Source organism: Branchiostoma floridae, chromosome 15 (genome assembly GCF_000003815.2).
Source record: "Branchiostoma floridae strain S238N-H82 chromosome 15, Bfl_VNyyK, whole genome shotgun sequence".
NCBI classification, from domain to species: domain Eukaryota; kingdom Metazoa; phylum Chordata; class Leptocardii; order Amphioxiformes; family Branchiostomatidae; genus Branchiostoma; species Branchiostoma floridae.
The window spans coordinates 20,053,386-20,066,355 of NC_049993.1; the positions used below are offsets into that span (position 1 = coordinate 20,053,386).

Sequence of the window (12,970 nt, forward strand, 5' to 3'; positions counted from 1 at the left end):
GGAGTTGGGACTTAATAGGTACCGACCGTTGCATATTGTAAATTATCTGAGGCCCATATCTTGGGGCCCGGAATGGGTGTTTCTAAGGGGCTTTGGTACTGTTCATGATCGTGTGTAGGAGGTTTCCGTGTTTTGTACAATGTATATGTTAGCGGATGTTGAACAACTGTGATCAACTGTGCATGTAGCCATTGTGGCAGGTAGTCAACTTGTGGCAGCAAATTTCTATCGTAAGTAGGCAATAAAAAGGTAAACTGGCTAACAATGAAGAAGACTATCATTAACACAGTTTGAGACAATGACTAATGAGTAATACGTATTGTACGAGGGGCGTTCAATAAGTAATGCCCCTGACACACTTTCAGTTGTCTGATCTAGATGAAATTTTGCATGTGTAATGATTTATATCTCTATGGGTTATGTTGCAAAAAACAGCTCTGAAGTAAATTGTGGTTTCTTTTTTACAGGTGTTTGAACTGAGTCAGGTGTGAAATGGAGCCACTTGAGTGTCGCGCAGTGATCCGGTTTTTGTATTTGAAAGGACGCACACCAAAGCAGACTTTTAATGAAATGAAAGAAACTTATGGTGATGATGCCCCACCATATGAAACTGTAAAACGCTGGCATCGTGACTTCAAACATGGCCGGAAGTCTCTGAAAACAGCTCCCAGACCTGGTCGTCCCTGTTCTGCCATTGATGAGGCATCTGTCCGTCGAGTTGAGGCAGCCATTTCGGAAGATCCACGCATAAGTGTTCGTCAAATAGCCCAAGAGGTCAAGATTAGTACAGGGTCTGTGAATACGATCATTCATGACCATTTGCATATGCATAAGGTGGCTGACAAATGGATACCCAGTAAATAGTTCTGTTTCTTGTGACTTGTATTAGTTTTTTTTTTTAAAAGGGCACCAAAATTATCGAATAATGTCTCAGCCCTGTGAACACCAGCAACTGCATGATTCTTCATCATCAGTTTAATATTTTTCTTGAAACCACTTTGTAAATTAAGTTATTAAGAGTTCCCTAAATCTAAGTGTAAGCAAATGTAGAATTCACAGTATTTTTTTAGTATTTATTTATTTAGAGAATTATTTAGTATTTATTTATTGAGAGAAGTCATTTGAAGAGTATCTATGTGTTCATCGCACGCGGCCGTAGCTATAGATTTTTCCTTTTCTTTTGGATGTGAAGTGTAAGTAAATGTAGAATGCACAGTGGGCTTGTGTCGCTAGTATTTAGAGATGTCATTTGAAGACTATCTAATACATATGTATTTATCTATGGTGTATGGTCTTATACCTATTGCTAGCTGTTACTAGTGTTAGATGAATAAGAAATAGTTGTTCCCTGTGGTATGATTTATATAGTATATTATAGTATAGTATAGTATTGTGCGAGAAACACCCGTGTGGGAGTCCCCATCTGGGTTATTCTCTAGCAGATAGTGTTGTGTAAGTGCTATATTCTTGTAAATCCAACAGTGCAATACAATGCAAGATTAATATATTGTTTATATAACGTGCAATAATATATGTATCAAATGGTCGGTTGCACACATTAAGTTTTTACCTTGCTCCAGAATTTTACTATTCTGATTAAGGGGTCAGCCTAGGTCTTTGTGTCTTTTAAACTCATCTTGTATGTTGATTTTAAATGTGTTGCGTTTATATGTCAAAGATGATGTCAACCCCTAGTATAGACATAGACAATAAAAGCACATACAGTATACCAGAAAAATACAGCACTTTATTAATTTCATTAACTGTCTTTCACTTCTTATAAGAATCTCCCACGTAACCTGCAAAAAACATGTTATTTGCATAGTCATAATGATCATATATTTTGCTATATTAAAGATAAAACTATTTCTCCCACAGTGCTAGAACTCTTTCACAGTGGTCTTCTATACTTCTAAAGCAGCCTTGGGCATGTGTTAATCTCTTTGGCACAACACAGTTACACACATCACTAAAAACATTATAAATCTCAGTTGTTGCATCCAGACACCTGGCCGTGTTTAGAACACGGCTTAGGTCGCATCCTGGATATCCAAAACACAGCCTGAACAGGAGGATGCATCCTGGATATCCAATTCACGTACGTTTTCGGCCGAATCCTGAAGGCCGCCGAAATCTGGATACACCATCAGTTGTACAAACACTAACCTACAACTAGATGCTTGCAAGGAAAACTAACATTTTTGAAGCACAGGCTTCTCTTCTTGGCGACTTAAGTCTCACTCTGTTATTGGCCGTCAGAGAAGCATGGCCTTCAGAAAATGGTACAATCTTCTCAAACATCTGCTTGGAAATTGGACAAACACCACTCGTACGGATATAGTTAGCATTTAAATACGGAAAATAGGAAATAACTCTCACAATATCTTCTCCAAAAAAGGATGGTACATACACTACACTGTACATAGATGTCTCACAACAAGTCACTACACAAAACACTCAGGGCATCTTGGATGCCTCAACACAAACTTTGCACACAAATAATAACATTAGGAAATATGTACACTTCTTCTTTCACAAGTTTGGGCCTTCAATACTTACAACTTTAATCTCAACATGGTCAAATATACATTTAGATAATTGTGCTGCATTGTACAAATTTGTAATGTTATACATTTTTATAATCAAAAGGTCTAGCTGCCAGCTAATTTTTGAAAAATAATCTTTAATATCACCGATCTCATTTGTGCAAAATCGATGACAGTGTCATTTTTCCAACAAGTTTGATTCAACAGTATCTTAAGCTCTAAAACTACTTTTAGAACTTACATGTGTATATGTCACCCTGGAGATAAAGGTGAACTAACTTTACATGCAACCTTATCAAAGTGACCACCAGTTTATTTACAGCATGAACACTAAATTTCCAAGCAGATGACAGGTGGAAAATTACGTTGTCTGACCGGCTGGCCTTTCCAACAAAGTCAGAAAATGTTACAATTTTCCAACTCAACATCTGCTTAGAGATAATGTTCAGCTACCGGTATTATTTGAAGGTCATCTGTAGGTCATTTGAAGTTCTTCTGCAGGTCAACTATAAGACATCTGAAGGTCAACTGTAGGTCACCTGAAGGTCAATTGTAGGACATCATTTGAAGGTCATCTGAAGGTCAACTGTAGGGCATCTGAAGGTCATCTGTAGGTCATGTCTGCAGGTGAGGAGCCCCTGCGGATGAAGGGCGGCGTCCCCAGCTGGCGCACGTTGTTGCTGTGGTGCAGGCGGGCCTGGGTCGGATAGTCCGGCAGGGTGGGGATGTCTGACATGTCCGACCCGCGACTCAAACGGCCTGCAGAACATGATATAAGATTAAGAGTGAGATAAAGTCAAACTATAATGCTTTGTTCACAATTGCGCTCGTATTATAGCCCTGTCTGGGCTCCAAAGCCACAAACTTGTCCATCACTATTCAGGTGTACTACTAAAAATTGAGATACCGCCAGGGTAACTTTTGGTATAGGGTAGGTCATGGGCCCTACATGTACTTGTCCCTTGGTTTGGGACTCTGGGTTGATTTTAAGTTATAGCCCTACAGAGCCACGTAGGGGTCATCCCCCAAAGTGCGAACAAACAGCCCGTGAACTGTCCGGCTGGACCCATTTTTCCAATACAATTTTTATTATTGAAGTGCATTACCTATAAGAAGTGGGAAGCTCAGGCGAGTTTATGCTTTGCTACAGATCTTTTATGTCAAATAAAAAGGCCTCTTAAAACACCAAATTTCTCAGTGAAGTAGATACTAGTATAGTACTGCTAGTTGGTGACAGGTGTATGGATACAATTATTGTTTTAGTTACACTGTAGTCTTGATTTAAATTCTTACCTCAATTGTACAATTCTCAAGGTAGCTTTAGAATCGAAAATCAAATGGAAAGTTACCATTAGCCAAGACATCGGAAAAGTTTTTCAAACTTTTAGCACAGACTCTCTCTAATGACCTACATGTAAAAACATAGTACGATGTAAGCAGTGTGAACATTGAACAACAAAAGACACCTTACCATTCTGAGAGTCCCTGGAGGGAGGAGCAGACTTTGGAGGAGGCGACTTTCCACGTCTGAAAAAAAAGAGAGTTTTATGCCACATGCACACGTACCTCACTAAAAGTGCTAAATCTCAATATATCAAATGGCTATAATCAATTTTCATTTGTTAGTTTTTAAAGTCAATCTTGGTCTGAGTTGACAGAGGCATTAAGTGCTGTTTACATGAAGATAGGATTTTAAAATGCCAGTGGAAGTCGGATACTCCACCAAACAGAATCCTTTGCAAAATGAACCATTGTGTTGAGTATCGCCCATTCACAAGCTTCCACCAGACCAGGACCTGGTCCTCTGGACCTGAATAGGATCTCTACCTGAATTTTCTGTACCGGTACCCACCCTTTGATGTGACTTATACAATGTATGTACTATACAAGGACAAGCCAGACGCTGACCAGAACGTGAGCGCTGCGGCAGCAGAGGCCGGGCAAGGGGACAGACCCTACAGGTACCCGGGCACGTGGGACAACCTGATGAATCTCACTATTCAATCATCATCAGAAATAAAGGAGCCAGATTGTGAGAGCTGCAGCAGCAGAGGCCCCTCCAGATACCCGGGAACGTGGGACAACTTGCTTTTAATTCTATTATTTTTACCTTGAGATGTCCAACAACTAAAGGAATCACACTCATGGGGCTTATACATTGTTTTTATGTATACATGGACCAGTAAGATACACACCTAAATGTGAGAGCAGCTGCCGCGGAGGCCGGGCGTGGGGACAGACCCTCCAGATATCCGGGCACGTGGGACGACTTCGGTCTGCGCTTCTCCTGGTAGAGGTCGCGCCCCCCCGCCAGCCAGTTCTCCGCAGTCTTGTAGTAGGGGGGGTTCCCACCCTGCCGGGGGGGCTTGGTGGTACCTGTGATGGGGGAGGAGGGGCGCTGAGGGGGTGGGGCTTCTGTTGGAGAAAAAAACAAATTGTTGAGAGAAATGAAATCATTCTTTAATCAGTTATCAAATACCCCCCTCACATTAGGCGAAAATTGATCGGACGACGAGTCTGCGAGCTCTAATTTACGAGGAGGCATGACCCTGATGCTGACGAAGAAATGGCAGAGTTCCCCCCTTCTCGTCTGGGTCATACCTCCTAGTAATTTAGAACTCGCAGTCTTGTTGTCCGATCGATTTTCGCCTAATGTGAGGGGGGTAAAAGAACACTGCCCTAGGGATTTCAGCAATGTTGGCTTGGCCTTATACCAAAGAGTTTAACCTAACCCAATAAGTTTCTGTGACTGTCTGTCACCTTCCTCAGGGTAATACTGACCAGTTCTACTTAACACACTGCAGCTACATGTTACTACCACAGTTTGTATACAGCTTATGATTTCAGGCCTAGATTATCTGATCTATAAAGCAAAAGCAAACTTCAGTCATCCTAAAAGGGTTCTTTATCATATATCATCGTAATCCATTTTTTCTTGCATTACTCTATGATCAAACTAGTTAACAATTATTATAAAGATTTTGACTTGCTATACAGAGAAAGGATAAGGAGGAATAACCCACCTAGTATAGGCTCAGGCCGTGTGGACGTCCCCACATCTGTCATGCTCTTCCAGGCCTCCGTCCGCTGGCGCTGGTACGAGGACGCGCTCCACGGCCGGTCATCGTCTAGCGAGCGGGACATGGGGCCGGGGAAGGCTGTCATCGGTCGCGCTACTCTGACGGCGCTGCTTCTGGGGGTTCATAAAGATTTAAACGTTGCATTTAGGATGAAGTGATTAACTTTACGTACCTTAATCTTTTTAGTATTTAGCTACATGTTCAAGTTTTTTTCCTTCAAGACACTTAGTATACAATACAGCAATTACCAATAATAACAGTTACTATCATTATTTAAGTCATTAGGAAGTCTGTAGGAATTGTGCCTGGTGTACTTTCCAATATATGATTCTGTCTTTAGTCCCTTACAATAGCAACTAAGAATTAAGAGTTCATCTACATCAATGTAATTTAGACATCCAGGTAGTGACTAGTCACTGACAAAAGATGGTGAATGCTACATAAAATACCTGAACGTTTCCAACTCTTTTCAGTTGCTTGACCATTATGTTGTACTGAGTTCACCTGACTGTTTTAAGTTCAAGAAGAAAAATAAACAGTTAAACTTACTTGGCACTCTTGAGTCTGAAGGCGTGTGCAGTTTTGGGCCTCTCCAGTCCTGTCAGTTTTGACCCCTGACCTAAGGCCTCCAGGTCGATGTGCAGGTCCAATGACTTCTTCTCCAGCTCACTCCTGTTTACATCAGTAGTAGGAATGGTTTACATATATTACATACATCATCGACCGGAGGTCGGGACAAGGCAAGTACATGATTATGCCATTGTTTAATACAATGTATTCAATTTGATAGATTGACATTTACAAATTGCAACAATAGCAGTCCATGGGCTGAATTGGAGCAACTCATTAAGTAACAGCATACTGTTCTGAAGATCATTCATTACAACTTACTTACTTATAAAAATGACACTGAGTATAAGAAATACATTGTCTAAAAACTTGCAATCAGATGTAACGAATTGAGAGGTATAAATAGGAAATTAAAGGACAGCTTAGATCTGGTAGCAATTGGTGCAATATTGTCAGTCTGAGAGTAGTTGGAGAAGGGATACGTTGGACTGGAGATGAAGAGTATCAGAAACAGCTGGCAGGATCTGAGGAAGAAGGCCCAGAGATGGATGCAGTGGAGGACTATCATCGGTGGCCTATGCTCCGACCGGGGCAAAAGGCCCAAGTACAAAAGTAAGTAAGATGCCGATTGGAAAGAAAAGACTAGAGCCAGTCAAGTGTACCTCCTCGTGAATAATGAAACCCTGGCCAGAATGACTGAGAGACAGTAGAAACAACAAGTAGTGATGGATCAAACCTGGAGGTGATGTTGATGGAGAGGGGAACAGTAGGTTTCTCCTCCAGGCTGTCGCTGGTGTTCTCCCTGGTGGGAGGGGGAGGGGGGCTCTGGATCACAGTACTGGTGTCTGTCGACGTTTCCTTTTCACTGGCTGCTTCCTGGGCAGGCGGGTCTTCACTGTGAAGAAAAAAAAGAAACAATAATCAAACATTGTCTTTATAATGAATATTATAAGAAGTCACTATCATTCCTTAGTTAAGTAAGGCATGGTCTTGAAAGTTAGAGTTAACTTTAAGTCTGAGTTCATACCTAGAAGTTATAAGCTTCAAAATGCAGATGGAAAAACATGATAATTGTGAACAGTTGGTCATATTAAAATGTTGATTACAAAGTAATAACCATCTCTCAATGGCTAGCCCTTCTACCATTTCAATTCACTAAACCAAAACAATCTTTTTATCAACTAGATGGAGTTTGATAGATTCTTGTCCACAGTCATCAATTAATAGTGTTAATGGACCATCCACTATAATCCTCACCCCCCAACTTCTCCTGAGTCCACAGCTTCCCCTTCCTGTTTTGCCTCCTCTTGTTCCACATGATTCTCCTCAGCTGTGATTAGCTCCTGCTCCTGTCCATCCCCTGCATCCTCCTCCTTATCCCCATCTTCAGCTGCCTCACCTGTCGTCTCCTCATTCTCAGCTGTCTTCTCATCTCCTTCAGCTACGACCTCCACCCCCTCTGCTTGTGCTACACCCCCTTCTGCTGGTTCAAACCCACCCTCAGATATTTGCACCTCCTTTGCTGCCTCAGGACCCCCCCTGTCCTCCTCACCCCCCTGATGTCCCTCCTCCCCCTCTTCAGGCTCCTCAGGGATCACCGTGGTAACGATTCTCTGCTCGGGTGACTCCTGCTACATGACAGGGAAAAACATCAAATGAATGCTAAATTGGTCAATGTGACTAAAAACTTGGTCTGAATCCATCTATAATTTGAGATTATTTTGATAAAAAGAAACAGAATGTAAGAGGACAAAGTGAGGCAGGATAAATCCTACACTAAGTCTTGTCTTTTGTCTAAACTTAACCCTTGTCCTGCTGAGCCCGTTTATATACAGGATGGACATATTTAACCCTTGTCATGCTGAGCTGTATTGTTATGAGTTTGGGGTATTTCCTGACCAAGGACATTAAATTTGTCATTAAGGCTTCTACAAATGGACAAAAGTTGCTCACTAGAGGCTGACACTATTGTTCATTGCTTCAGACAGTGAAACTATGACTCACCTGTGCCCCATCTGGAGTTCCCCCCCGTGAGACTCTGGGCAGGGTTTCCACAGCGTTCTTGATGCAGTCATACAGGACGGCTTCCACGTTTTCTGTGCTCTCAACGGACGGCACCGGGGCTGGGTCACTTCCTTCACTCTGTGGATCAATCAATCAATCAATTTATCAATTAATCAATAGATCAATCATACAGAACAGCCTCCAGGTTTTCTGTACTCTCAACGGACGGCACCGGAGCTGGGTCGCTGCCTTCACTCTGTGGGATCAATCAATCAATCAATCAATTAATTAATTAATCAATAGATCAATCATACAGGACAGCTTCCACGTTTTCTGTACTCTCAACGGACGGCACCGGGGCTGGGTCGCTGCCCTCACTCTGTGGGATCAATCAATCAATCAATTAATTAATAAATCAATCAATCAATCATACAGAACAGCTTCCACATTTTCTGTACTCTCAACGGACGGCACTGGGGCTGGGTCGCTACCTTCACTCTGTGGGATCAATCAAATCAATCAATTTATCAATCAATCAATCAATCAATAGATCACTCAATACATACAGAACAATCTCCCTGTATTCTGTACTCTACCAGTAACAGTCGGAATCAGGGGACGGTTGCAACCTTCACTTTGTATATCAATCAAGTAATCAATACCTTTTAGTACCCTACAGAAGCAAACAAACAAATAAACATTCACAATTATGATACATACGGTACATGTATTCAAGAGCCATGATGTTCTGAAGACTAAAAAACTCCAGAGAAACCACAATTTATTGAGAGAACTAAAACAAATATACATCAATTTCAATCAGATTGGTCTTGTCCTTAGTGCTGAATAAGTAGACATTTAAAATGGCCTTAGAATTCAGGCTATGCAAACACATAGGTCATGTTCCATGGGAAAATGCCTTTCAGTCAATACATTTTATTACAGGAGGAATTTTTCATGAGAAGGTGTACAACAAAGTGTCAGAGTTTTTCTTATGATAACAGTTCAATCAAACAACCAATCAATCTACCAATCAATTAAATTATTTCACTAGGAGTTTTATAACCTGTTGGAATTCTCAAGTCACAAAAAAAGACTTACCTTAGACATATCATCTTGAGACAAGGACCTCATGAACACTGTTGTCTTTAAGACTTCCTCGCTGACCTCCAGTTTCAGGTCAAGTTTGTCCCTCAAGATCAAAGACATCGCTCGAGGCATGGTGGGGGTCTGAGGAGGTGGGTTTAAGACATGGTCAGGAACTCACTTATGAAGACGCAAGGAGGACTTACAAGTGTGTCATTCAGAAAGCCATGGTTCACTGCTCATTGTATTACTTGTACACAGCTATACATTATATAGTGTTTATATGAAATCATATACATACGAAGAATTTGTCTATCTTCCTACATTTGTTGTATTTCTTGGTCATATTTCTCTATGTATATGTCTTTCTGATTTCCTTTCTTTGTTCCTTTCCCTCTACATTGTTTTGAAATAATTTCAGTCAAAACTAATCAATAAAATGTAGTACTGTTATTAAACTAGTAACAGAAAAGATAGTGCAATTCATACCTATGTATCTGTACTAACACTTTGTTTCAATATTCAAATTGCAACAAATGCGCACAAATTTTGGTCCCCACTTGTTCAAAACAATGCTGTGACGATGAATTATACTACAGTGGAAGCCAGTTCATTGCACAACGGATAATCGCACACTTGTGTTAATTGCACAAAATCCCCCAATCCCATGCTCCATTCACTTAAGATTGCCCAGGCCTGCCTTGCCAGGTATCTCATTTAAATATGATTATTAGGTACTTGGATATTGAAATGAGCCAAGTGCCAGCATATAGCTTGTAAATATGCAGTAGTTTGAGTGATAATTGCCGCCCAGTGTCCCGCCTTCACTTTGCATCCCAATCAGGTGCTAATCTGTCCTGGTGAGGTAATTGCTCGCACTCAATTTCTAAAATCTGAGGAAGTGCAAAGGGAAGGACAAGACAGTCGTGTGTTTATACATACAGAATACTGGTTCATTGCCACTAATGATTTCGGCAAAACAAGAAACAATACACATCTGTGAAACGCTGAATGGGGATATGGGAATGCACGCGCTTGGATTAACTTTCAATCTATTTTCTAATCGTCATTTCTTTATTCTTATTGATTCATTTTCTTTAACCATAAATTTGACACTTAAATGTGACACTTTTGAGTTTGTCAATTACAGCTGAGCAAACATGGAAGCTCCTTTGTTCAATCCAAAATTTCAGCAGGGCAGCCATTGTAAAAGTTGTATCTGCTACGGCGTATGTGTAGTCTGGTCTTTTGTCTCTGTCCGGGTGTGAACGACAAACAAAAAGTACCTTCTTCACAACCAGGGAGAACTACAATCTAACCCATACAAAAGATGGGGAAAAAATCACAGTCTCATACTCAGATAGATGTTTGAAGTATTTGACATGCTTCTGAAAGTATTAACCACTCCCGTTGCTCTATAAACATTTATCAAAAATGTTATGCATCATACTTGAAGTGCTTCAAGTAAACTGCAAAAGAGCACAGCACAACATAAACACATTAAATAGAAGACACCCTATATATTTCTATATAAACTCCTTGCCCTAAATGACCAGACTTTTTTGCCCGATATAACGGTCGGGGAAAGGGCATTTCACAAACATGGGCGTTTCTGATAAGGGAAGGACAGGATTCTAGCTATAAAAAGAAAAGAACATACGAGTTGAATTAGTGTGGTTATTTTCCTTTGTCGGCCTAGATCATATCAAGGAGGTTGAAAGAGGACGACCTCCTTGATCATATGTATGGTTGTCTGCTTGGACCAACCTCCAAATAACACAACTTTTGTACAATTGTCTTGGGGGGAATATAGAAGGAGGAGACCAATGTCACCTTTTTCACGTTTTTCTACAAAAGTTTACACATCGAAGTATACTGTACATGCATTTGGGTGGATTTCAAATTCTTTTCATGATGGGCAATTTCACTCTGACAGCCCTAAACAAACATTCTAATCAGTAATGATAACAAACATGGCGACAGGCCAGAATCATTATGGCTGTAGATTGCATAGTACTAGTATTCTCTAATGATTTGTTGTTCTCATGGTCAGTTTTATACACTATTTCATGCAAACTATAGCAACCCGTATTATGTTTTACTTCTCAAAGCCCACAATTTGGCTCTCTGTTCTATTCTGGTGCGTTCGAAAAAAATTGTTGGACCAAAATCGCGTAATTTCATACCCCAGTTTGGCAGTATTGAGTCAAGGAGGTTGTAATGTATTGAGCAAGGAGGTTAATATCTGAGCTATATAACTTATCTCCAAGCAGAACTTGCGATAGCATAAGATAGTATTAGTGAGGAGTTTCATTGGCCTCCGCCTTCCTTCCCAAGCTAATGATGCTATCTTATGCCACGGCAAACTCCCTTCCTCGGCAAACCAAGCTCCTTGGGCAAAACCCCTTTCCCGGCGTATGAAAACGTAGCTAAACGTTGAAAATCGCGAACCAACCCCCCCCCCCCCCCCATCCCCAATAAAAACCAGCCCCGTTCGAAGACTGCAACAGAGGCCAAGTCGGACTTGTTTTGAGCGAATTTTGCTGAGTTTTTGCCGAATAGTACAGTCTCTTGACACCAGGGATTCGAATCCGCGCTGCGGGGCCAAAATGCCCGGCCCAGTTGGTGGCGCTTGAACCCTACTTTTACATTTTGTACGGCTTTCTGGATGTGCATCTTGTAGAATCCGTCTTCAATGTAAATAGAGAGACTTATTCTCTAACATTGACTAAAACTTTTCTCGTTCTATGAGCATAATAACAATCTTGCTACAAAACAACTGTTTATACCAACAGACTAGTCTACGCATAACAATAAACCTTGGTTCTGTTCTTTTGTCATGGCACAAGTGCAAATTACAGCTAATTCCTTCCCATGGAGGTGCTAATTACGACCTGTCATGTTAAGTGATGGGCAGATTTACTAAAACGTGGCTTACAGGGTAAAAATTGATGGTACAAACTTCAAACCTTTGTAGAAAACGGTAGCAATGACTTAAAATGATTGAAAAGGAAGTTAAATGGTTGGAAATGTCCTGTTCTACACTCAGATGTAGTTGAATATATTGTATATGGTCTTTGTTTTGAGTTATAAGGTGATTATAGAAAAAGGTACCCTAAAATTATATGCATAAATGTGAAAAAATCAATATTTTTCACAGAGCAGGAACATGTTTCTCAATAAATCTCACTAGTTCTGAAAGGGAACATATGTCAGTATGTACTAAAAAATTTTCATGTAATTTGCGCGTTGGGAATGGTTTTCTAGACTACATTTTGTTGGAAAAATTATACATCATAATAAATTGTAATATCTCAAAATTCAGAGTATGTAACTTCATAAATGACTCATGTTTGCATTTCTATAGTTGTGTTTTCCGTATACACCAGATTTGAGGTATTTTCAAGCTTCTATGACGGAGTTATGACAATTTTCCTACAGGACTTTGAAAGTAGTGCTCATATGCCCTGGGCCATCTTAAGTCAACAGAGTGGTGGTGCGGCCCAGCTTATTAACTTCGCTTTGTTGCACCATTCGGATAATTGCACGAAATGCACTGGCAAATGCGGGGTGAATTTACGCGGCTTCTACTGTACATGTAAAACAGACATTTTCCCTACCTATAGTGAGGTTGTAGACTCCCTCCCTGAGCTGTCTGACCCCTGGGGGCTGGCGGGCGACCCC

General features: G+C 40.7%; 1 protein-coding gene across 1 annotated transcript in view; it reads right to left on the minus strand.

Moving 5' to 3' along the window:
* Positions 1–1,727: 1,727 nt before the first annotated feature.
* LOC118431646 overlaps positions 1,728–12,970 on the minus strand; it is a gene marked incomplete in the record, with an annotated part of 39,552 nt that continues 28,309 nt past the window's right edge. The window contains 9 exon segments of the mRNA XM_035842888.1: positions 1,728–3,305; positions 4,018–4,073; positions 4,742–4,961; positions 5,570–5,739; positions 6,176–6,298; positions 6,933–7,091; positions 7,454–7,827; positions 8,201–8,338; positions 9,302–9,430. Of these exon segments, the coding sequence (XP_035698781.1) occupies positions 3,151–3,305; positions 4,018–4,073; positions 4,742–4,961; positions 5,570–5,739; positions 6,176–6,298; positions 6,933–7,091; positions 7,454–7,827; positions 8,201–8,338; positions 9,302–9,430 (1,524 nt within the window).